At 41.8% G+C, this 23,929-nt stretch overlaps 2 protein-coding genes across 5 annotated transcripts in view; one reads left to right on the top strand and one right to left on the bottom strand.

The window, feature by feature from the left end:
- Positions 1-9,212: 9,212 nt before the first annotated feature.
- On the bottom strand, positions 9,213-15,874 carry SPRING1 (SREBF pathway regulator in golgi 1). Its single transcript, XM_054844064.1, has 5 exons — positions 15,515-15,874; positions 14,728-14,884; positions 13,296-13,447; positions 12,669-12,782; positions 9,213-11,577 (listed from the first exon to the last, which is right to left on the bottom strand). The coding sequence occupies exons 1-5, from the start codon at positions 15,623-15,625 to the stop codon at positions 11,494-11,496; spliced, it is 618 nt and encodes a 205-aa protein (XP_054700039.1). The 5' UTR covers positions 15,626-15,874; the 3' UTR covers positions 9,213-11,493.
- Positions 15,835-23,929, top strand: part of RNFT2 (ring finger protein, transmembrane 2) — a 31,495-nt gene continuing 23,400 nt past the window's right edge. For 2 of the 4 annotated variants that reach the window (XM_054844063.1, XM_054844059.1), the window contains exons 1-5: positions 15,835-15,951; positions 16,439-16,616; positions 18,851-19,358; positions 22,110-22,588; positions 23,730-23,806. In XM_054844063.1, coding sequence (XP_054700038.1) covers positions 19,276-19,358; positions 22,110-22,588; positions 23,730-23,806 — 639 coding nt within the window. In that variant the 5' untranslated portion in view covers positions 15,835-15,951; positions 16,439-16,616; positions 18,851-19,275. Of the gene's footprint in view, positions 16,110-16,438; positions 16,617-18,850; positions 19,359-22,109; positions 22,589-23,729; positions 23,807-23,929 lie in introns of all 4 variants that reach the window. The other 2 variants (XM_054844060.1, XM_054844062.1) reach the window with 2 other exon arrangements.

The raw sequence follows: 23,929 nt of genomic DNA, 5'->3' as shown, positions 1-23,929 counted from the left end.
TGAGCTTATTTAATTCATGTTGCTTATACAAAGCTGCTTTAGGACAGAGTCTTGTAAAAAATCCCTCAAATTAAACATAATATGAATTATTTCATAAGGCACATTTCAAACTGACATACTCAGTTTATGACTACAGACATGAGTCAGTGCTATCTTCAGGCACAACAGAAGCAATGTCAGAAAGAGAAGGTGGAAGTCTCCAGAAGGCAGAGCAGGACAGTGATCACGGGGCCAGTTTTAGATGCTATGCCCCAGCCTACTCGTACTGCATCATCTGACAAAACTGATATCTCCTAAACATTGTGTTTCAATTTCTCCCTCTGCCAAAGGGAGATAATGGTATTTCACCAGCCTTTAAAAGGGTTACCTTTATCCAACTTTATCTATTTTGTTTAGAATTTTGACATTTGAAAAGGCTAACTTAAACAGTCTTCCTATTAGAAAGCTTCTCTTTTGGTGACAAGTCTACATATTCTTCCTTGTGAACTCTGTGGTCAAAATCGCAAACCTGCAGAAGAGAGAAAATACTTCTACACCCTGGAATCTGAAATAGGTCAATGCATCATTATCATTACAGTAATATTTCACTCTCTCTTCTGAGTCAACAATGCTTTGGTAATTCTTGGATTACTTTTTTCTTTGAAAGCCTAAAGCAAGTATTTTAGAACACTTAGGCTCCAAAACATTCCACTTACTGTACAGGCCAGTGGTATTTTTTAGTAAGGCATATCTTTATAGTTTTGAACACAAAGGAGAATTGCTTGCTCACAACATTGTGTGGGGTGAACATTTTTTTTTTTTTTAAATAAAAGCTCTTTAAAATATATGCAAATTTTTAGCAAGAATCATTTTGGACCTCTTAAACTATGCCAGGTTCATTCCAGTTTCATACATGAAGAGGGGACGTTTAAGGAAAACATCAAACAATAAGGTTCAGTCAGAGGATGTATTCCTTTTAGTCAATATTATCATCCTTTTGGTTAACCTGTGTTGCTGCAGCAGCCAGTGGCCTCAGACAGGACCGAGGACACATCATGGTAGCTGCTTGTAAGATTTAATAAAAACAGAATTCTTACTCTCTAACCTTTCACTAACAAACAAACAAACCCCACAAACAAACCACCTCTACTGATATGGTTTCCCTAGCAGTGACCAGTAGCAAAATAACCGCTCTCATTGTAAATCCAAATTCTGATCAGTAAAAGACTTCATGAGCCTCTTTGCTAGGTGCATGCATCATGTACATTTGTTTTATCTCATTATCTTTGCTTATCTAAATTATATTTCTTCTTTCAGCTCAAAGCCTTACTACGTCTTCTGTAAACAATTTCCACCTCTCTCTCAATGCCTCATCTCATTTATAGGTGCGATTACTGTTACACTTGATAATATCTTGAACTTTCCCAGCACACCCCCTAGGACCTCCAAGTGCTTTATGGCTAATTTATTGTGGGAGTCAGATTTGAGAAACCCTTTCCAGGAGCAACAGCAGCAACACAGAAATTTGGGTCATAAAGGAACTCTGTAGCAGACCAGTATATAGATCAGTGTTTAACCACCATAATTTGTCATTGTTAATGTTTATAATGTATTTGGATTCTTTTGCATCATCAGCTCCTAATAACAAAGGACCTTATTTAACACTGAATTTGGTAGGTAGCTGGGTGGGGGTTGGAAAAAAAGCTAGCTTGCTTTTAAATAGATCCACATGCATCTCCTTTTCATCATTAGAATAAATTTCCAGAGAGGTGAGCAGAGGTTTAGCTGCATGACTCTCATTAATGTTAACTTTATTTCAGTAATGAGGGGAAAGTACAATCACTGGAGCTAATATAATCAGAGTGATGAGACAAAAGTCTGCTGCCGTAAATACTGCTGAAGATGATGACATTGACAACACTGATAGGTACGGAAAAATAGGTGTTAGTAGCAAAATGACGCAGTGAAGGTAAAGACCTTGCCTTTAGGTATAGTAGTAAAACTGAAAACTGAGAGGAACTGTTGCACTGATGTGGATGCACTGACACTGGTCAAAGGACTGTCTGGCAAGACACCGAGCACGCCAATACTCAGCTTTGCTAGTTCCTAGGAAAAACTGAGGAAGCAGGGGGCTAACAGTCCTGTGCCCTTAAAAGTCATTTAGGAAAGATAAGGAGGATTAACGTAGTAGCAAAAAGGGAATGTTGAGATAAGAGAAAACAGCAGGTATAGAAAATCAAAAGCTACTGGTGACAGCCACAGAAGTCAATCCCAGTAATATATTGCACCAGAAAGACCTTATAGAATGAAAAGTGTGAGAGCCAACATGCCATTGCACTCCATTACTTTAGTTAATAGAATGATCTGAACAGAACAAGGCTGGGAAGAATTTTATAGTAATTAGCAAACCTGTTAGTGCCCATTTTTCTTCTGCATAACACATGAACAACAGAAAAGCAGACACAGCTATTAAGGGAACCTGACAGGAAGGAAAAGTGGGAAGACAGACAATGAGTTGGATACCTCTGCAGAAATAAAAAATACTGATTACATTTTTTTTATTATTACAAAACTGGTATGCAAGGATTTTTAGCTTTGCACTAAAAAAAATACACTGCAATATGAACACTACTAAATATATAGCACATAATCATCCACATCCAAGTACTACTACTAGAGAAGGAGCAGAGGAAACATAATGTATACATCCACTCCATATAATTCTTGCAACATTCAGTACCACTGTAAGCAGCTTACTATAACTTTATCCAGAAACCATAAACATAGGGGTTTTTTAAATCATGTGGAACTGATCCATTGCAAGCTGTTTGTACTGAATCCATGATTTTAACCTTATAGCTACAAATGAAGTGTATTTATAATGACATGAACAAGATGTGCCCTTTTCACTTGATTTCCCTATCTTACTGACCCTTTGAGAACTGGAGCAGAATTGCTCTGAAATTGCTGAAGCTTGGCAGCATATCTAGGTGGTAAGCTCTCACATTTTTTGGATGAAGACAAAGCATATTTGTTTTTGCCATCCTGGCTTGCTGCATTGTCCTAGTCATTGTTATTGCAGATATCCAACCATAGCAAGAAGAGCCCTGATCAATATGTCTTTGTTGTGTAGACCTGAATTAAGTACATCTCACTTTCCTTTGACAGCGACACAGATCACATGCAGCTGCTGCTTCCACTATGAGAAACACGAATTCTGGAAAGCATATTCATTATCTGGCTGTTAAAAGCAACGGAGCATGCAAGCCTCACCCTGCCTGGGTTACCTGAGAAATCAACATCTCCATTTGATTAAGTGACTGCCAGCTAGTCACCTTCTCCCTCTAACCTTGATGTGGCAGAAGTATGACAAGTGCATATAGTGTAACCTCACAAAATATTTCACTGATGCTCACAAACAGATAGCTTAATTTGTTTTAATAGCCTGATCCCTTGCAGTGTTTCCACTACAAACTCTGATTTTGAGCACAGAATATATCAGCTCTTCAAATGGAAACTACCTGAAAGCCAGCTGGCTGGTAGCCAGGGAGAATCCTGATGAGGTCCAAAGCTCTCAGTCTTTACCCAAGTTATAGCACTTAATAAATTCCAAAGGAATTCCACCTCCCCCGCATAATTTTTTTTTTTTAGTTGTAGGACTCAGGATAAGAAAAATTAACTTTATAAAAATTACAGCTCCTTAACAGATCTTCTGTAGCTATTACTTGTGTACCAAAAAAATCCAAATGAATTTCCATTTTATATAAAGAAGCAACTAAGTCCTTACAGAGTGAAGTTTGACTTTTATTTCACTGATCTTGCAGAAATAACAGGGCTGTCAGTCGTCAGCCCCCACTATGTTTTCATGGGTCTCATAATATTTGCTGGTTTTTTTCCAGTTGCAGCTGCTGGAGTAAGGTGGCCACATAGAAACCTCAGTTTTTACACAAGAAAGAAGAATGAAACCTCTGCAGTTGTAGAGAGGAACTCAGAACTTTGAAACTTCATTAGTCCATCTTCAGATGATAAACAAGCACAGCTCTCTCTTATTTTTAAATTTATTATGGCGTTAGAAGTAGACCTGGCTTGTGATTGCTGAACCCTTAAGAGTTAGAACTCTCAGCATTCAACACTGCTGTTTGGGTTCATGTATCACCATTAAATCCTCTCACTTACAACTGCAAAGCTTTTATAAATAGGAATATGCATGATACAGATAGAACCCAGCTTGAGTTTACAAACTGGGACAGGGAAAAAGCATGTTGAACACTGAGAACTAGTCTTCCCAGGGGTCACCAAGCAATAGAGGAGATCATTGGTTTTTGGTTGGTTTGGGGTTTTTTTTGTAATTAATTTCAGCATAGGGCTGGGCTTCCATACAGTGAGATAAAGGTTCATGAATGCAACTCATCTGGGCTCATTTTGAGGTAATAAAAAAATTTTAAGTACTGGGGGGAAAAAAAAAAGTCTAACTGATGCTGGTGCCATTTTAACATTACAACAAATTCTAAATATAACTTTTCACAATTAAAGATTGAGACCAGATAGCACGAACACCTTTCTTTTTCATAAGCCACATTTATCCTGCAAGCAAGCATCATCTGCTGTTGACAGCAAGCTAGGACATCGTAATTAGGACGAATGCTTTCTTTGGCAACCTAGAGGTTTTCAGTAACTTCCTAATAGATTTAGAACTCCTGTTGCTGAAAAAGCAACTGTAAGCTTATCAAAGCAAACTGCATATATTTGATATGCGTTTGCCTGGTGGGATCCAGGTCCAAGATCTGAGTTCCTAGGGACAAATGCGACATAAATAGTAAAATTCATACTCTGCTTCCTAGCCCAGCTGACAGCACAGGTGCCAGGGACAGCACCAGTTTTCTCTCCTGAAACATTGGCTAGGTATGCCTTTTAACACGCACTGCAACCAAGACAGTATGAAATTTTGCATAAATACTGAAAGCAAAGGTGGACTGAGACACTGGAAAGCTACAGCTAGCACCAGATTAAAGTGGGGGTGAAGAGAAATTAAGAAGGGAAAAAAAGAGTAGACAGATGCCCTGTTATATCAAAAGGAAGTGCTGGACCACCTCTCCCTACTTTGAAAAAGCAACATTTCCTCCAAGAGAGAGAATTCCTGCTATCCTATTTCAACCTTCAGTAACTACAGCTGAGACAGATCCAAGGCAAAGCCGGGAAAGGGAGAAAATATATAGGGGCCTGAAGACAGGAAAGCAGGAAATAAATAAAAAGGAAAAAAAAAAAAAGAAAAAAAGAGAAAAACCAGAGCAGTCAGTGAGCTGAGAGAATAAAAATGAAAGCAGGTTTAGGGGTGGCGGGAGGTTAAAATGCAGAAGCACAGCGCTCTGCGGTGAGAGAGACTGGGAACGGGAGGAGGACAGCGGGGCTCTGAGGGGCTAGGCCGCCCCGCTCTCCTCAGGGCCGTCACCACAAGCGACCGCAGTCTCCGAGTACCAGGGTCACAACGGGGTAGCAGTGAGGTTAAGATTTAGTTACTCGTTAAAATACGGCCTTGTGCATGTTTGTTTTAACCAAAAGAAAAGGAAAACAACCCAACAGCAGGCTCGTTCAGCTGTAGGCAGGGGAAGCTTCTATGAGAGTGTAAACAAGACTACCGCTGAAACAAAGCAGCACCTCGGCGTCGACACATCTTGCTGTGAGATCTCAACTGCCGAGACGCTGCCTTACCTGGCTTTTCCCTGTCAGAGCCGCCACCGGGCGGCACCGCCGCGCAGCGGGGGAGAGGACGGGTCGAGCTGAAGGCCGCCGTCCGGACACGGTTACAGCGCTCCGGGAACGGCAAGAGACCGGTCTGAGTGCCACGATGCCCCGTCCTACCCGAAAGCCTCCTTCTCGGGGCCCAGTTCACCCCGTCGTGTCCGAGAGCTTCCGTCCCGGAGCCCGGTTCGTTACCACAGCGGCCGCCTCACTTGAGGCTTCCCCTCACCCCGGGCCGGGCAGCGAAGGCGGGGGGGAAGCGTGAGGAGAAAAAGGCGGGAAACAAGGCCAAACGTGAAGGCGGCAGGGACTCAGTCTGCGCCGTGCCGCCGGCTCTCCTCAGAGAGCCTCGGCCCTACAGAGCCCCGGCCTCGACCGCAGAGCCGTCCCTTCACACCTCCGGAGCCTGACTCGGCGGGAGGAGCCTTTTTCACTGCGTTGTCAGAGCGCAGGGGAGAGAGCAGCTCAGCTGTGGAGTGAAGAGGGCTGCCATGACAGAGCAGGACACGGCAGCAGTTGCGCAGATCTCTCCAATTTCTCCCCCTACTGAGACGGTCAGATTTTTTTAATTATTATTTTAGTACAACAGTTGTCCATCAGGTTGTCCCAGTACCACGGCTGTTTTCCCACATTAGCACCCACAACAGCCCAACACGTTGAAAACCCAGACAGCCCTCACCGGTAAGTTTGTGGGTTTGGGTAGCCAGGCCGAAGGTACAGGAATGATTCCAGACAGACGCTCCGCACATTATCCTGGAGCAATGTAATGGCTTGTGTTCTGTACTTTTGCCCGGTGAGATTCAGCTCTTAAGAGCCATCTGCCAGCCTGGCTCCAGGGGGAGGAGACCAGCTTTTATCCAAATGCTGTGGTAACCTCTGCTGGCTGATCCTTGCTGTTACACCGGTTGAGACATGCTAGTAGGAGTAAGCTTGTAGGCTGACACAAGAAGTTGAGCAGACGAAAAAAATAGTAGAAGAGGAATATTACATTTGCTTACTCATCATACTTTTGTATGCATTTCTTGCTACAAAGGATTGGGATATTTTTAATTTAATGTGTATTTTTAAGGCATCAGCAATTTAGATAAATTAGGACCCTGTTCACCCATATATGAACATGTTAATTTCCTCAGATGGCACAACCTTCATTAGTAATCAGTAACTGTATTTTGCAAATAATCTACATTTTTCAGTTTGAAGATGTGGATACAGCATACCCAGTGTCATCTTACACAGCTGAGATGCATTTTTATGCATATAAATGTTAATAGCTTAGGATGCTGAAGTGGCTGGGCACCTGTGACATACTCAACCTTAACCAATTTGTAAAAAAAAAAATAGTGGTTTTTTGTGTGTAAGACAGGTATTATTCATAATAATAGGTACATTAAAGGCTCCAGGTGAGGCCATGGTCAGAAGTCATAGGAAATACAAATGTAGAGTTGCCTTCCTGTTCTGAGGAGTTTAAAATCTAAACAAATTTTGTGTAGGACACGAACAAAATGCAGACAAATTGACATATGACTCCCATTCACCTTGATTCCTATTAGTGTGCCTTACTCTGTGGGTGCATGCAGAGAGACAGAAAACATACTGGATAAATGAGAGCTGGATTTTATTGAAAGCTTCCATGAAACTGGCAAGAAATCAGGTGCTAATCCTCATTTCAACTATTAATAGTAGAAATAGATTAGTAGTAATCTCACAGGTGAATTAACACATGCCTCCCCTCCCATTTGCAACTATAGCTTGTGGTCTTCTGTCCCCTTAATTGAAAGGCATACTAGAAAAGCTTCCATAAGGCAAGCTTCTCAGCTGGAATGAATTTCTTTCTTTACTCTGCAACTTTGTGTTGTTTCACCATAGGCCAACCAGAACACAGCAGCAAACATGCTTCAATCTGATAGCATCCTGACAATTCTTACTGAAGACCAATACTTCTAACCTAAGAACCACCATGATTTCTAAGAAAAATCCGTGGCCATATGACTGCCTCAAAAACAGAAAATGTGTAGACAATATGCATGTTGCTACAAGTCAGACCTTATTTGACCAAAAAAAAAAATCTTAGATAGAACTGTTTAATTAGACACAGATCAAAAATTAAGAACTAAGTACCTTCCCATCATTCCCTGCAGGTTTTGAAGTTGGCATTTTTCCCCCTCTGCATATAGTTGTTTGCCTTGGGTTGTAGAGAAATGCACCAGTAATTTGCTGAACTCCATCTTTTGTGGCACTTGCTGAGTTAGAGAATTCCTTTTTACCTCCTCCCCCACATCTCCTTGACTAGAATAACTGAAGAACAAATATCACATTATGGTGCTAGGTTAAAGTAACTAGTGTGTTTGCACTTTAAGTGACTAGCACAAGACAGAACAAATCCTAAAGCTTAAACCTGTGCAGCTAAATGACAAGGGAAGTCAAAAAACTGTTTGCTTTTTAACAGCATATCAGAATTAAGACTCATGTTTAGGATTTGCTGTGCTTAGTGCTTTATACTCCAAAACTGACTACTAACATAGTTTGTTAGAAAGTTCTCCAAGTGATTAGAGCCTGAACACTTACAGGGGATAGAGCGAAGAATTGCCACTGCAATGAGTGAGATTCTGAGAACAGAGAAACCATGATCCCAGCTCATCAACTGTTTAGTATTGGCCTCAAGCCATGAGTCTGTTTTTGCCTTTTCAGAACTCCAGCCCATCACAAGAGGGATTTTTATCCTATTCTCCATCTACCATCCCAATGGAGCAATACAGCAAGTTCTTTCCAGGCCAACAGCTCAAGTTTAAATTCAGCTAAGATGGCAGTTACTGCTTTGTCCTTCTGCCATAGATTACTCTTTCTAAATTGGTACAGCCAAATACTATACCTGTTCCTCATTAGATGTCAGCTGCTACCATTTTTCACTAGCATTAATATTCTTGTAAACTACAGAAATCAAGGAGTACACAACCCATTCAATTATCCCCAGCATTGACCTCAGTGCGGATCAGCAGAGCTAGTCACTCCATCAAGCGCTCTCATTAAATCTGCTGCCAAACACAAGTCAACAATGCAAGTCTCTTAGCTGACAAATAGGAAGATGTCAGACAGCCACTGACAACCACAGAATCACCAGGGTTTTTTGCAAGAGGGATGGACATCGCTTAAACCACACAGAAGTATTATCAGGAAGCACAGATTTAACATTTCTCACCATATCTTCACAACACAAAGCAATCGTTTGCATCCCCTTCCCTGCTCAATCCACTTTTGCAAAGGGCTAGACCTTTCCGTGCACCATTGAGGGAAGCATGCTCTTTTCTTCGATTGAAATGAAATTCCTCTTTGCCTCTACTTGCTTGCCTTACCTGGCTTTTCCCTATCAGAGCCACCACCGAGGAACCATTACACATATTCAAGTTAGTGTCCCTCTCTGCTCCACTGCATTCTTCAAACTTACATTTTGGTACAGTCGCTTTGCAGTTCAAGGAAAGACATGAGAACAGGCAGTATTTTGGAACACAGATAATTTTTTAATGATTTAACATATAGTATAGACACTAGTTGAACAACTCCACAACCACAGAGGGAGGATGCCGTTTCTGTCCCATTGAATGGCAATGGTCACAGTGCACTTCTGATCACATCCTGTTTTTCTAGAAGAGAAGGTGGCCAGGAATTCCCACTAATGTTGTCTGAATTAGGTTGGTTCTTACGATTTCTTACTATTACTGCTTCAAGTGGTGGTATCACCTACTAAGGAATTTATACCAAGTTGAAAAAGAAAGCAAGAGCAAGCCATCAGTATCTTGATCTCAGCAGTTGTGGTGCAAAAACATGAAGTGCTGGAATACGTGTCAGCAGGAATGATATAATAAGACCAACCTGATAGCATTCCCTGAGGAAAACAGTTATGAAGTGCTGGAACACTCAGAGGTTGAGAATCTGTTTAACACTGAAAAGAGAAGTAACCTTTGCTACCCTCTGAAGACAGCATTTCACAGTGCATCTTCACACTGTATCGCGTCTGCTGCAGCAAGTTGCCATAGGATGGCAGCAAAGGGGAGAGATTTTCAGCTGGATAAACTGCTAATGCTAAAGCTTTTAAGCTTTTGGAGAAACAAGATTTTCAAGAGAATCTGCTGACGGAACCATTATCTCACTTGATGACTTCTGGGAAAGAACAATGACAACAATGCAAGTGGATTTTATCAGATGGCTGGTAACACTGCTTCTTGTTTGTGTCATATGTAATTGCAATAGCATTGTACATATGTATTGCATGAGGATACTCCACCACTGAGCTTGGTTGTTGTTTTGGTTTTGTTTGTTGTTTTTTTAAAGCCTCTGTAGATTGTTTTATTTCAGTCAGGGAATAGGAAGTATCAGTTTAAATACGCATATGCAAAGTCAAAATCATGGAGAAGATGAACGGGGTAAAAGCAGGAGAAATGAGGTTCTGCATATAGAAAAGAACAGCCCAATGACTTGCAAGGGGAGAAAAAAATTTAGTCAGCATTTTAGAGGTGCTCTCTATCCATCTTTTCTGTGTTGGAGTGGCCTTAAGATGGAGACAGTTTAAATTGCAACTTCAGAGAGCTAGGAGAAACTGTGGGAGAACCAACCCTGTTCTAGTGCCATTCTGATCAGACCGAAATTCCAGAACAGCAAGTATGTCAAACAGCAAATCAAAACCATGACTGTTTAACTCAACTGATGCAACATGGTTGTCCTCAGAGGAGGGCTTGTGCCATGTTCTGACATTCTTACTACATGCATAAGGACATCATTCAACTGAAATCCTAGAACAACTCCACCCTTTTGCCTCCTGCACAACCAGGAGCGAAGTACATTTGAATTACCAAGGCCTGAACAAGTTCAAGCAAACAAATCTTCAGTGCTCCCTGTCAGAAAGTGAACTAGCAGAGAGCTGTTTATAAGACCAAGATTCCTCTTCGAGGAAACTGTGGCAGAGTATCAAGGAAAGCGTTTACAGACAATAAACATACCATCCTAGGCAGATCCCTGCTCTTCTCATGTTATGGGACTTTGACAGAATAACAACTCCATTGGAGTTCTGAATGCTTTAAACTCAGTAAGAGGAACATAAGCACTATAGTGAATCCCAATACAATTCCTTTACACTAAGGAGGGAAAAAACAACCAATTTTAGTCAGGATCTAAAATATCCTTTCTACCTGACATAAGAAAACAAGGACTGAAAGGCATCAACAACTAGCTATGCAAAGCATCAATACTTTCAGCTAGTAATCCATATAAAATGAATAAATAATTCATAATTACACATGTAGTGTACACCATGCATGTCAAGAAGCGCTCCAGAGAGAGAAGCACAACAGGCGTGCTTTACTCTCTAAAGGCAAAAATCCTCCAGTTATTACCATCACTCTGGAAAGTCTCTGGACTGCAGAGACACAACTGAACCTCCACGTACAGCTGCAAAGCGACATTAGATATTTTTCCTATGATGTTTTATGGCCTAGATTGACTCTGTGCATCCTAAAATTTAGAGGAAGTATTCAAAGAATGTACTAGTACTTTAATACAGTATTAGTACCTAGTACTCAAAAGCAGGTGCATAACAAACTGAAGAAAGCACGATTCAATCCCAGAGAACTTAAGTCCCTCACTTACGCTGTACACCTCTGGGTTTGTGCCCAGAAACGAAATAAGGCAGTTACACTGAGTCTGTTGTAAAGCAGCAGCTGTTGTCTTGCTTTTTTGGATTCTAGTCTCCAGTTCCTTCCCCTTGTTGGTTAGCTCATGCAGCTTTCAAACAGGCAGCAGCTCTGGGGGATATTCACCATAGCAGTATTTTGCAATTGGATCTCTATAGGTGTTTTCATGCTGCACGCTCTGTCAGGAAGAGGAGGACAAGCTTTAACAATACACACGTATTGAAACAATACGTCCCTTCACTGAGGGCCAAAACCCACAGCATTTATATGTATGCAAAAAACTTCCCAAATTCTTCTGCACATTAGAATATCATCTGGAGTCAAACAAGCCTGCACTCCCAACATATAAAAGACAGTTGCTATATTATAGCACTTTAATGTTGAAACATACCCAGAACCTCCTTTTCACCCAAGTAGGTGGGGACAGATGCAATATTAAAAAAGAATTATATATGCTTAGGCAGTATCGTCAAATATCCAAATATCCTAATAATGAAGTTGCTACTTGAGATGCGTGCACTTTCGATAAAGCTAGAGTTCAGATACTATGCGTAAAAAAAAAAGAAGCTTTGGAAATATTTGGAACTATGTCCTTTGCAATCCATCCCTATTGCTATATTAAATACTCAAGCTGCATGACATCTCCAACAGCACTTTTTAAGAGGGCTGATGCTTGCTTAGACCAAAATTTCTAATAAAATCACATGGGTAACAGAAGTTCACCTCTGTTCTCAAAAACCAAAAACACTACAACATAGTTTTTGAGTTACTATACAGATGACTGTCAGCGTATGCTAAGTCTAAAAATGGACCCTAAAGTAAATAGCATTCTGAAGCTACTGGGAACAACTCTCATTGTTATGAGATCCTCCCCAGTACTCATCTGAGACCTTCACTGGTCATTGAACTCAGCTAGTCTCTTTTTAGTTAAGTACCTCTTTTTAGAAAAGCACGTGCAACTCATCCTGCTCTAAATGAGGCTTTGGGCAACCTAGTCTAGCGGAGGGCGTCCCTGCCCTCGGCAGGGGGGTTGGAACCCAATCCATTCTATGATTCTATGAAATATGCGCTTTGCCCTTCATTTACTGCTATGTCACTATTTCACCTTACAAATCAGTGGATTGCCTTCAGATTAGCTCTCAGCCATAGCTTCAGCATTTATGAAAATGCTTATGTGCATGCAAGCACAAGAGACCAGCCCCATTTTCCAAGGGCACTTTTTTAGGTATTTTTCCATTTTTGAGCCCTGGACATGTACTTGTGTCTTACCTGTGATGAAGTCCTACATTTTGCCAGACACAACTCAAAACGATCTTCCACTGCCATGAAGAGGTTTTGGAAAGCAATAGCTGCCCGGTTCAAGAAACGTTCCAGAAGATGTTGCTAAAGTTAGCAATAAAGAAGACAAATCAAAAAAACCCACAAACACCATACTTCAACAAGGAGTAATCAAAGCCCACCTTAACCTACACAGCTCAAGTATCAGAGGAATAGCAAGCAACTTCACTTAGAATTTCTAACAAGCACTGAAAGGTTAACACATCACAGAACCCCAGCAGTAGGAAGAGAATCTAGAGAAGCTAACAGAATACAGGGAAGTGCTAATTGCAAAACTTATACTGGCTGGAATAGCTTTTCTGCAATCATTTCCCTTCAGCAAACGCAATTCCCCTGAAGCTGAAACATTTTGCAATGCTCCCAGTATTTCCTCTCAAAGGTGGGAAGGATGGATTTTTTAAAGCTTTATTTATAGCTTGCCATATGGTCCTTGCAGACTTTCCTCATCCTTCCAAGAAAAGGAACTGTCCCTTCTAAGGAAAAAACTCCTCTCAAACCAGCACTTTTAGCCACAGAGGCACCTGAGAACACCTGAAAAGCAGGAGAGAGGTAATGCACCTTGCTGGGCTGCAGGCAACAGGAAACACAGTACTCGTACACACTGCAGCAGCCATTGGGAAGGCAGCTGTCACAGCTGTACAGCTTCGTACTGGGTACGTTGACGTTACAACAGCCATTTATCAATAGGTCCTTCCTCTCACAGATGTAGCCTGAAAAACAAGAACAATAGTAACAACTGGCAAAACACATTGCTTTTTATGTCCTATAGAAATCTACAGTAAGAATCACATTACTTAAGAACAGGCTTATTTATAATTTAGTAGATTACGATTGCTCTCAGTTTGACTCAAGTCCTAACTAGCAATTCTTTGAATTAACACTTGGACGTAGAATTGAGTTTTATAATAACCTTGTATTATGTGCACAGCTATTCTGTACCTACCCTAATATGCTGTATATACAGTACGAATCTTTAAATGCAGAATATTTAAGTTCTGATTTCTTTTTGGCATAATTCATCTTCATGATTGGAAGGAGAAAGGTAATTGGTGACAATTCTACTGGAGAAAACTATGACATATGTTCTTTCAACTGGTCTGCATCTGGATAACTCTCTTTATAGTTCACTATGAAGACACTTAGATTTATCCACACAGGATAGTTGTAATATTCGTTGTGGAGAGGAATTCTTAGTAGTACAGAACCACATTGTATGTCCCTATGGAAACGGTACTACCACACTGTCAGACTGTGAAAGATATCTGTGATTTTAGAGACCTTAGTGAATCAGCAGTAAGCATAATTCAGGCAGTCCTACATTTAATACTGATGCAAATCACAGAAGATGTGGCGGTTTTTCTACAGCCTTGATTTCTGGTCAAGAAAGGTCCAGTGCCCGAGCAACAAGCACACTGGGGAAGCATATGTGCATAGCAGGAAAGGAAAGGCTTCATGCACTTAAAACAAGTGGTTTGTTTGAGAACTTGCAAGAGAGATCTTTGGGTCAAAAAGGGTCAGATGAGCTTGTTAACTGTGACTGAGCACTAATTAAACCAGTCCTGAGCTGCCTATATCAGGTTTCCCCAATTACTCTCCCTAACACACCTGACAGTAGGAATACACTGCAGGGACATACAAATAGCTCTGCAAGCAGCCACACTAAATTGAGCAGGACTCAATGTTTGAGTTCCACACAAAGGTAACTGAAGTTCTTTGAATCTAAGGTGGTCCTGGAAACAGTACTGCCACATTTCTAAGGTACCAGGCCTGAGCTGGACCCAAACCTGCTGTGCACAGAATCAGATCAGCAGTGTCTGCAACCACAGCAAAATTAATCCAGTCTGAGGATAAAATGCCAACAGCTGGGGTTCTGCAGGAAGAAGGCCTTAATAAGGAGCAGTTGTTACTTGGAAGTGCCATCAACAACTGGACAGGCAAAGCAGCATTCAACACTGCAATACACAGAATAAATTCTTAGTATCAAGTATACCCAGTTCATCTGTAATGAGGAGCTTCCCCTGCACAGAATTCCTGCACTGGTTACTCAGCTGACTGCTGTTTCCTGAACTGAACTTCACCTTCCACATGATCGGCTGCTCATGCTCTTGCACTTGGAGGAGATTCCGATCTCTCACTGTCCTCTCTTCCTGCAAAGACAGACAGCAATGCAATCAAACACACGAGTTCCTTCTGCTATTCCAATCCACATGCTTTTCCCACAATTAAAAGCACCCAGTAGTTGTGAACTCCACAGCACGGGAGACTCACGTGTCAAAAGCAACACATTACTTGCAGTAGCTTGCTTTTTGCTATACACAGCATGAAAGCAACATAATCCAGTAAAACAGGGGTACTCAAATTGACCACAGGATCAGCTAGCACAGCTGAATTCAGTTACTACAACCACAAAAGTTGCATACATTATATTTAAAAAAAAAACCCACCTAGGTACACATATTTCATAAGTTCTTTGCTAGCAAAATTACAGTTCACAAGAGATACTGCAACAAAATAATCAAGTCCCTTCAAGGTTATTTTTTTTGCAGTTTTAGTTCAAAACACTATTGCTGTCAAATACAGCATCAGACATAACTTTTTTTAACTCTTACCTTTATTTAATAATTATGCTGTAATTTTTACAGCAACATATTCCAGGAGTTCAGTGACAGCACTTGAAGAACAAAAGTTACCCTGGCACGAGGGATTATTTAACCCACCCCGCAGTGTGCCGGGACCGGGCTGTACCTCGGGACGGGGGCTCCGGGGAGGGCACTGACCTGCTTGAAGGTGCTAGTGAGGAAGTAGACGAGGGAGAGCCCGAAGACGACGCCGAGGACCCAGCGCTTCCTCAGCAGCCGCCGCCACAACACCGCTCCCCAGGGCACCATGGCGGCGCGGCGGGCGGGCCGACCCCGGAGCCGCGGGCTGGGCCCTCAGCCCCCCGCCGCCGCGCTCACCCGCCGCAGGGAGGGAGAAGAACGGCGGGAACAGCGCTGATCCAGGACCGGCATCACCGGCTTACGGCGGAGAGCCTCGGCGCTAACGCCCCAGGCCCTGCCACCGGTCCCGGCCTGCGTCCCTCCCTGCCAGGGAGCGCGGCCCAACCGCTTCCGCCGGCCGCGGGGCGGAGGAGGCGGAAGCCGCGGATGTGCGTGCGCTGAGGGGGTGCGGCCGCGCCGGGCGAAGGCGGTGCCCGTCACCGCGGCCCGCACGGGTAGGTACGGGGGGCCGCGGCCTCCTGGGCTGGGCCGGGCCGGGCTTGCGGTTCCCCAGCGCCGACTTGCGCCCGCCCCCGCTGGGGCATTTAGCCACATACTTCGGCGGGAATCTCCTTCCCCGACCTCATTGGAAAAAAAGGCCTCACCTATGTCTGTGTGTATACGTATATATGTGTTTATGTATATAACTATATTTATAAATATATATCAGTAAATATGTGCATGTATGTAAAAATACATTAACGTGTGTATTTATTTATATATACACAACAAAGAGTATAGGCAGCAGGCATTCTGGGAGTGCCTGTGCAGTGAGCAGGGCTGCAGGTACCAGTCCCAGAGGAAAACAGCCTTGTTGGGCCATGCATGCGTGCAGGGGTTGAAGCACCAAGGGTTCCTGCTCCTCTCTGTCTTTCCCAAGGAGATGGAGAGGTCAAACTCAGTATGCTATGGTGCAAATGACTATGTGTGTGCTTCTTACAGATGCGCCTGTTGGAGCACAGTGATCCAGGTGCTTCAGCTTGAAGGACCTGTGATGAGTTTGAAATTCAGACCATCTGGGATTATCTGAAGGACTCCATGTACGAGATGTCTGCACCCTCTTGAGCTTCCCTCTCTCCCACTGTGGCATATTGCACCTCTGGTTAAACCTGTTGTTCAGGTACTGTTAAAAAGTGTCAAAGTGTTGCTAGATGAAAACCCTAATCGGGAAAAGTCAGGACCAATTGCTATTGAAGCTGAGTGCCTTTGGGAACAAAGTCCATTTAAATTCTATCTGATCTTAAATCTGTAGGACTGTGGGCAGAAGAGACGATTCCATCTCATGATGTCCTGCATCTTCAGTACTTAGTATTCATGTCACTGTCCCCTTCATGGCTGATGCTAAAAGAAAAAGTGTGTGCCCATAAAGCTGCATGTCATTTTGGAACGTGATTTCACCCCATGTTACAATCTAGTAGACTGCTAACGTTCTAGGAGGGAGTAAAGGATTTTCCAAGTTTCAGAGTTATCTCCACACTGACTGTAGCTCTCAGCTTGTAGCATGGGAAAATGGACAGATTTCTTTATAAGTGGTGACCCCAAAGTTGTTCACAGGTTGGACAGCTCTGCCTGCATGAGCCTGTCTTGGCCTTCTTATCATATCTTAATTACTGTTTTGGTTAAAAAGAGGATAATATTATATATTAAGTCAACAGAGATACTGTCAGGTTAGGATTAAATAACACTTACTGCAGGGAAAGCATAAAAGATCCCCAGAGTACTAAATGTTGTTACTACAAATTCAGCTTTAAAAAATCTGGGGGAAAAAAAGTATCATTGATATGTATTTTTTACTCTATAAAACTTACAGATCTTTATAAAACAAATTTTGGCCCTGAAAACAACACAAATTGAAATGTATAGCTAGAGGTTAAAAAACTGCTGGAAGTTACAAGATCAAAATTTGTAGTTAAGAGAGTGTTGGTAACTTAGGGTATCAGAAAACTTTGGTTAGAATTAGATTTCTGGTACTCATGGCAGCTTCCTGCATCCTCTCCATAAAATGCATAAAAAGCTGTGTTTTTCCTGCTATATGTGATTAAGCCAAATTTTATATACATAGATACGTATGTATTTGTATTAACTGTTAAGGGGATGTCGAAAGTTGGCATCTTGTATTAAAACCTCCGTGTTCGCTGTCAGTGATGACTCAAATCCAGTGTTGTCTCAGTTCTGCCCACTTGATGGGGTTCTTCGAGACAGGATGTTACAAATAAGAGTCTTTCTCTTTTTTGTAGATGTTAACATATTTTTTTTCACATCCTTTTACAAGTTCAATACAGTTACCTGTGTGATTTAACTGAAATACCCTTTCTTCTTTCACTGTTTTGTAACTTCTCTTCAGGACTGAGCAAACTACATATACTTTTACTGCAGGTACACATGGTAAACACAACTGTCTGTCTATGCACTGTGAAGAACTGCACGATTTGGGCTTTATTGAGGGATAAAATATGAATTTAATGCAATTTTGCATGGGCTAGTGGGTTACTGAAAGTAAAGTATATGAATGAAAAGGTGAAAATACAGGGGGAAAAAATATATTCCATATTTTCTACTTCTCAGCTTCCATACCTCTGCTTACAGACAGCTAGGAAACGTTCTCAGAGCCATTGTGCTTTTGCAGGATACAGATACAGGGCTACACATTTATTTACATACATTCATGCAATATGAAAAGTTATGAATAATGCTATAACTTTTGATACTCAAAAGAATTTAGAGTCTTTAGTCTTTCACATTTTCTTCAGTAGCTATAGTAGTCTAGGGCTGAGTAGGATCAGACTTCAATATTTAAAGAATGTCTCTCTAAATCTTCTATGAAATGCCTGCGGGAACCTGGACAAATGACTTGCAAAAAAAGCCCATTCCTCAGGTTTTATATAACTACTATAACATTACCCAGTGTAAGACTATCTGCCAGGTGCTCTGTGCTGTGCCTTGATGATGGCAATGATTCTGTGTTCTTCTTTGCTTTTGAATTAACTTTATTTTTAAAAGATGTAATGTGTTTGAGATTGTTCCCTTAAAATTAGACACTTGAAAGCAGAGATTTAAATAACTAAATAAAGAACTTTTCTCCTTGTTCTAGAAAAAGTTCCTGTACTTAATTCAATTTTAATGCTTTTTCATTTCCTATTCCAGACCTTACTTTATTTATGCTGACAATTCCAGAATGAGTGGAGCAGGAACATATGATCTTTTGCATATGTGCATATTATTTATGACCATTGTGCAGAGTTTGTTAATATTTGTGGTTTAAAAGGAATGGGTTGCTTATTTAAAAGAATATTGTCATGACCTGATTGTGTTTTTTCATTAAAAATGTTTATACATTTTCTTTTTTCCTTTCAGTTTTGCTTTACAAAGCTAGTTTCTTCGGAAGAGGAAGAAGGGATTTCATTTCCAGATTCACATGTCACATCGAGAGCTACTCTGTTTATTGTCCTCAAGTTCTTTACCAGAGCATGTCATCACACAGCTGTACACTCCTTGTGACTACAACATACTGCAAAAGGGGATCTGACTAGTTCCTGCCCTGCCTCGAGACCAGTGTACGTGTGCTTCCATTTGCCAGTTGAAAGTTGTTTCTTCGCAAGTGTACTAAGAAACAAATGCAAGCCTGAGGTGCTCTTTCAGAGAAGCAAATTATTTATGCCAGCCATGTCACTAACTGAATGGGTTTCACAGTCCCCTGACTCTGACACTAGCTGAATGGGTTTCACAACTCTCTGGCCTTTGTTAGTAGTCACACTGGGAATTGTTGACCTGCAACGTTAATGTTGAGCGTGTTGTGTTTTAAGGTTTTGAGGAAAATGCAGAGACGGCATAGCAGCAACACCGACAACGCTCCTCCTGAAAGGTAAATTTTTTTCCTTCTTTTTTCCCCCATTTTCCTCGCCAGAGGGGAATGTCCTGATTTAAGTGTATGGTGTGTTTTAGAAGATGGAAGCTCAAAAGTGAGAAAAGCATATACTTCCTGTGCATATAGTGTGGCCAGGCTTAGAGACTTTTCACCTTCATGTCAGTTATTGACTGCTACCAACTACAGTGTTTCAGGTTTCATGATCCAGCATGGCACATATGGAGACAGTTGGCTTAGCATAGGCAGGATGTTTTGGAGCTCTAGAGGACCGATGGATGGCATAGTCCTTTGGGGATCCTGAGTGCTATCAATCTGAAAGGATCGATCTGTATGAACAGAGGCTATTTATACTTCTATTATTAAGGTATTTAAAAAGTCTGGTGGTCTGAAGCTCCCAATAACTATAACTTAGCATTTTATAAAGATTTTGGGTGATCCTTTACATCATCCCAGAATCTGTCTCTAGCTTCATGTACGTGAATATTTAGAAGTAGAATACCTCTAATTCATTTCTGTAATTATAACATCAGCAAGGGAGGCTCGCCACTGTTGTTGTTCTGGTACTAAATATTCCCTTGTGCTTTCCCAGGGTTAGAGCTTGACTTTTTTTTTTCTGAAGAAACTAATCTAATTACTCTAAGACAAAGATGGAACTAACGAATTTCATTGGTCTGGCTGAGATGAGATTGTAAATGAAAGATCATTACTAAGTATTTCTTAGTGGTTTTGCAAGTAGAGGTGAAGCTTGATGTCATGACCACTTCTAGCATGGTACCATTCTTAATTTCAGGGGGAAGAAAAGCCATCTTCAACTTTTTCTGCATGATGCTGTCCAAGCCTCAGTGCAGTCTGTGGGTTTTATACCAGCAGGCAAGCCTGGGGCTTGAGAGGCACGTAAGATGTTGTACCCTCCCATCTGCACTGTAGAGCTCTCTGAGTGTGTACAGACTTGTAAGGCACTTAGGAAATGTTTGAATGGTTAAAATATATTCAGGATAAGTGTTTATTATTGAGCACAAAAGATAAGCAGAGTAATGTCAATTATTTTTTAGAAATGCTTCTGGTTTTTAACAGGGTAAACACATATTGTCAGTAACATAGGCTGAAGGTTTTCTAACTGCAGAGTGAAATGCTGTTGCTGCTGGTCTTTACTTCTGTTAACTTCAGCAGACTCACAATTTCATCCTTCTTTATTTGTTTTTAAATATGTCCCTGATTAATTCCTTCCTGCTGAAAGCATAGTCATGTATCCTGGTAGTATTGTTCCAAACAATAGTTGTGTCTTTATCTGTAACACTGGGTTCCACCCAATTTGTTTGTTATGTTCCCAGATGTAAGTACTGTCACATTATGTCCCAGTCTTGTGTATACATCCCTGAATCGTAATGTTAGGTGTAAAATCCAGGATCTGGTTGATGAATATTTTGAACCAAAAAGAGGTGTGCAGTGTCTTGTTGACTTGATTCCTTGCTGGAGCCTATGGAGAGACATTGGGAATGGGGTGTAGCTATAAAAAGCCTGATTAGGAGTTTACTTAGTGGGAAGGTATGCCCAGAGAGGTTTGAAGCTCTCTCCAGAGCCAGATGAAAGGCAGTGCTCTGTGCCCTGTAAGATGCTTGGGGAGGCTTTTGAACCCATGGGAGAGAGAGGGTTAAGGGCCCTGTATGTGCCTGCATGTGCAGTCTCAGCTTGTGACGACTATTTCTAAAGTTAGAGATCTCCAAGGATTAAAATCAAGAGAGACCAAAGCCCTGCAACATGCCTTTGGGCTTTGCCTCTTGCTGAGCTTTATTTATTCTTTACTCTCCTTTTGCAAGTTAGAGAGGTATTTGCTGTCTGCCAGGTGTTTACTGCCTAATGATTGTTCTACTTGTTACCTGTATTGCTCCCTGTCATCTAAACTTTACATGAATTTATTTCAGTACCACAGTATTGAGTTCAGGTGAAGAAAGCCTATTTTCTCTTGGTATTAGGATGAAGATATTTAAGACTTTCTTTTTGGAATCTGGTTATAATCCAACAAGCTCAGGAGAAAATCAGTACCAGATCTAATTCTGTCCAGTGCCTGGTAATTTGGGTACATCCATGTCCAATTTGCCAAGAATATAAATATAAAACAATTTCTCTTGACCCATGAGCACATCCTTCACTTAAAGTATTTGTTGGGTCAGGGACACAGAAGCGGCTCTCAATGCTTCTCTTCCCCAGTTGACTCTCTCTATTGTTTGTGTTACTCATCAGTAAGCAAGTAGCAATCATCCCTAAATAAAGACAGAGGATTGGAGGGTAGGTCATTTCTTTGAGTTAGCTTGGTTAATTTGTTTGTATATAATGTGACCTGTCTTGGTTGTGCTGTGTAAAGTTACATGGGGTTTTGTATGTTTTTCTTTAAATAGTAAAATCATTATAGAAGATGTTTAATTTGGTATCGGATGTGTTATTTCTTTGTTTCCTCCAAAAGTAAAGGGGGTGTTTGGGAACTCTGTTCCTTAGATGAAGGCACTGGTGCATTTTGATCAGTTCTTTGGAAGTACTCTGATCTTACCTTAGGAGTCTGGTTAGTGGCCTCTGGTTCTGCAACTGTGACCTTCCAACAGCAAAGAGAGGGAAGACCATCTGTCATCTGGAGACCTAATAGTGTGTGAGGAACTCTTACGTGGCTACAGTTGGCATTGGGCTAAAAGACCGAGAAGTTCTGTGGCACTCATTTTTGTTTAATCACTTTTCTGTAATCTCTGTCCACTGCAGAAACCGGAGCCAAACAGTCAGTTCTGAAACCAACGTGGATGAAAGTGGAGTTTTTGAAAGTCTGAAGGCTGAAGCTTCTTCACCACAACAGCTGTTCTCAGGCCTGGCAGGTATCCCGTCGGGCACCATCACAGCCACGCCATTCCAGTCGGGTTTGGTTCTGGGCTCTTCAGCAGGAGGTGGGGAAGTATTCATTCAGATGCCAGCCCCAAGGGAGGAAGGGACCAGTCGTACAGAAGGAGCCCCGTTTCACCACCGGCAATCATCCCATCATTTCCACCATGGCCATCACCGGGGTTCATCTCTACTGCACATGGCAGGAGGGGACCGCCACGGGCATGCTGAGGAAGGCAGTGACGAACAAGCTGGAACTCCAGCCCCAGCTCTTTCAGAGTTAAAAGCTGTGATCGGTTGGCTGCAGAAGGGACTTCCCTTCATCTTGATCCTCCTGGCTAAAGTTTGTTTCCAGCATAAGCTTGGTAAGCATCTATCTTTTTTGGATTGTAGGTTTATTAGAGGGTGGTTAGGAAGCTGTATCATGCTGTGGTGTCTGATACATTTATTCACATGACAGTGTGTAGAGACAGTCTAGCATGAAGGGGACATATTCAAATGCATGGGATAATGCATTTGATAAATTCACCCTACTTTCAGTCCAAGCTGTTTCATCTGTGTCAGTCCCATCTGTTTCCTGTCCTGACCTGTCGATGATCCGCTCTGTACCTTTGCCTAGTATCTCCTTGACATTCCTGTAGGGGCTGAGGATATTACCAAGGCTTCTCCCTCAGACCTCTCTCTAGGAGACATGGGAAGAGCATACATTAGTGAGTAGCAAAGGCCTCTGTGTAGCACAGAAGGGCTCATAGGGATGAGACACTTGTACAGCTGGAAGGATGGTAGTGGTGAAATCAAGCCAAACAGCATCAGAAGTTGCATACAGTTGAGATCTTCAGAGTTCCCTAAAGAATATGTCTATCCAGGTTTCTTTAATGGCACCTGAGTATTTCAGCCTCTCAGTGGTCACGTAAAATCTATTAATCTAATCCTGCTCTTACTACAAAATTGTATGTGTGGCATGTCTGAGGATCCTTACTCATTCTGGGAATAGTATACTGAGATTATCATCAAGGGAAGCCAATAATGCTTGAGTTTAGTCCACTTACGGTTCTGCCAGTATTCCCAAAACCAAGTATCAATTCATGTCTGCAAGATCTTGCTCTTTGGCCCTGGTATCTTGTGTGGTTTTGGTAGTGTGCCCCGTCCCCCATGAGCTGTTGAACTGCTATTGTAATACGGTCACCTAGCTGAGTTCTGTTTGCACAATGCAGCCACAACTTGCAGCACTTCAGTTCTCCATCAGCACAGGACCTGACATTAGGGCAGAGTGTCTGTATTGGGCAAGTGCTCACTGCAGTAGCTTCTTTTTCATTTAGCTTGATTTTGAACTTCATATGAGTCCAAACTGCCCTATTTTGGTTGCCTGTATATTTTATTTCCCAGTGCATCCAGAATATCACCCAGTAATTTTTTTTCTAAGCTTGAGATGCTGACATCAAATGGCTCAGGACTGAAGATCCTCCTGCCCAGCCTTTTATACTTTGACAGTGTCTTTCCCTGCAGGGATTGCTGTGTGCATTGGTATGGCCAGCACATTCGCATATGCCAACTCAACACTCCGAGAACAGGTTGCTCTGAAGGTGAGTACAGCATCTTGCTCTCTTACGTTCCCAGGCAACATTGGTCTTTGTATACAAAACAATGTTGAACCTTCTTTTGCATTGTAGGGATGAATGCTATTATATGGATATAGATCTGTCAGA

The sequence above is a fragment of the Grus americana genome, chromosome 16, assembly GCF_028858705.1.
Source record: "Grus americana isolate bGruAme1 chromosome 16, bGruAme1.mat, whole genome shotgun sequence".
Classification (NCBI taxonomy): domain Eukaryota; kingdom Metazoa; phylum Chordata; class Aves; order Gruiformes; family Gruidae; genus Grus; species Grus americana.
The sequence above is the reverse complement of the archived record's forward strand: the minus strand, read 5'-3'. Positions and strand labels throughout refer to the sequence as shown.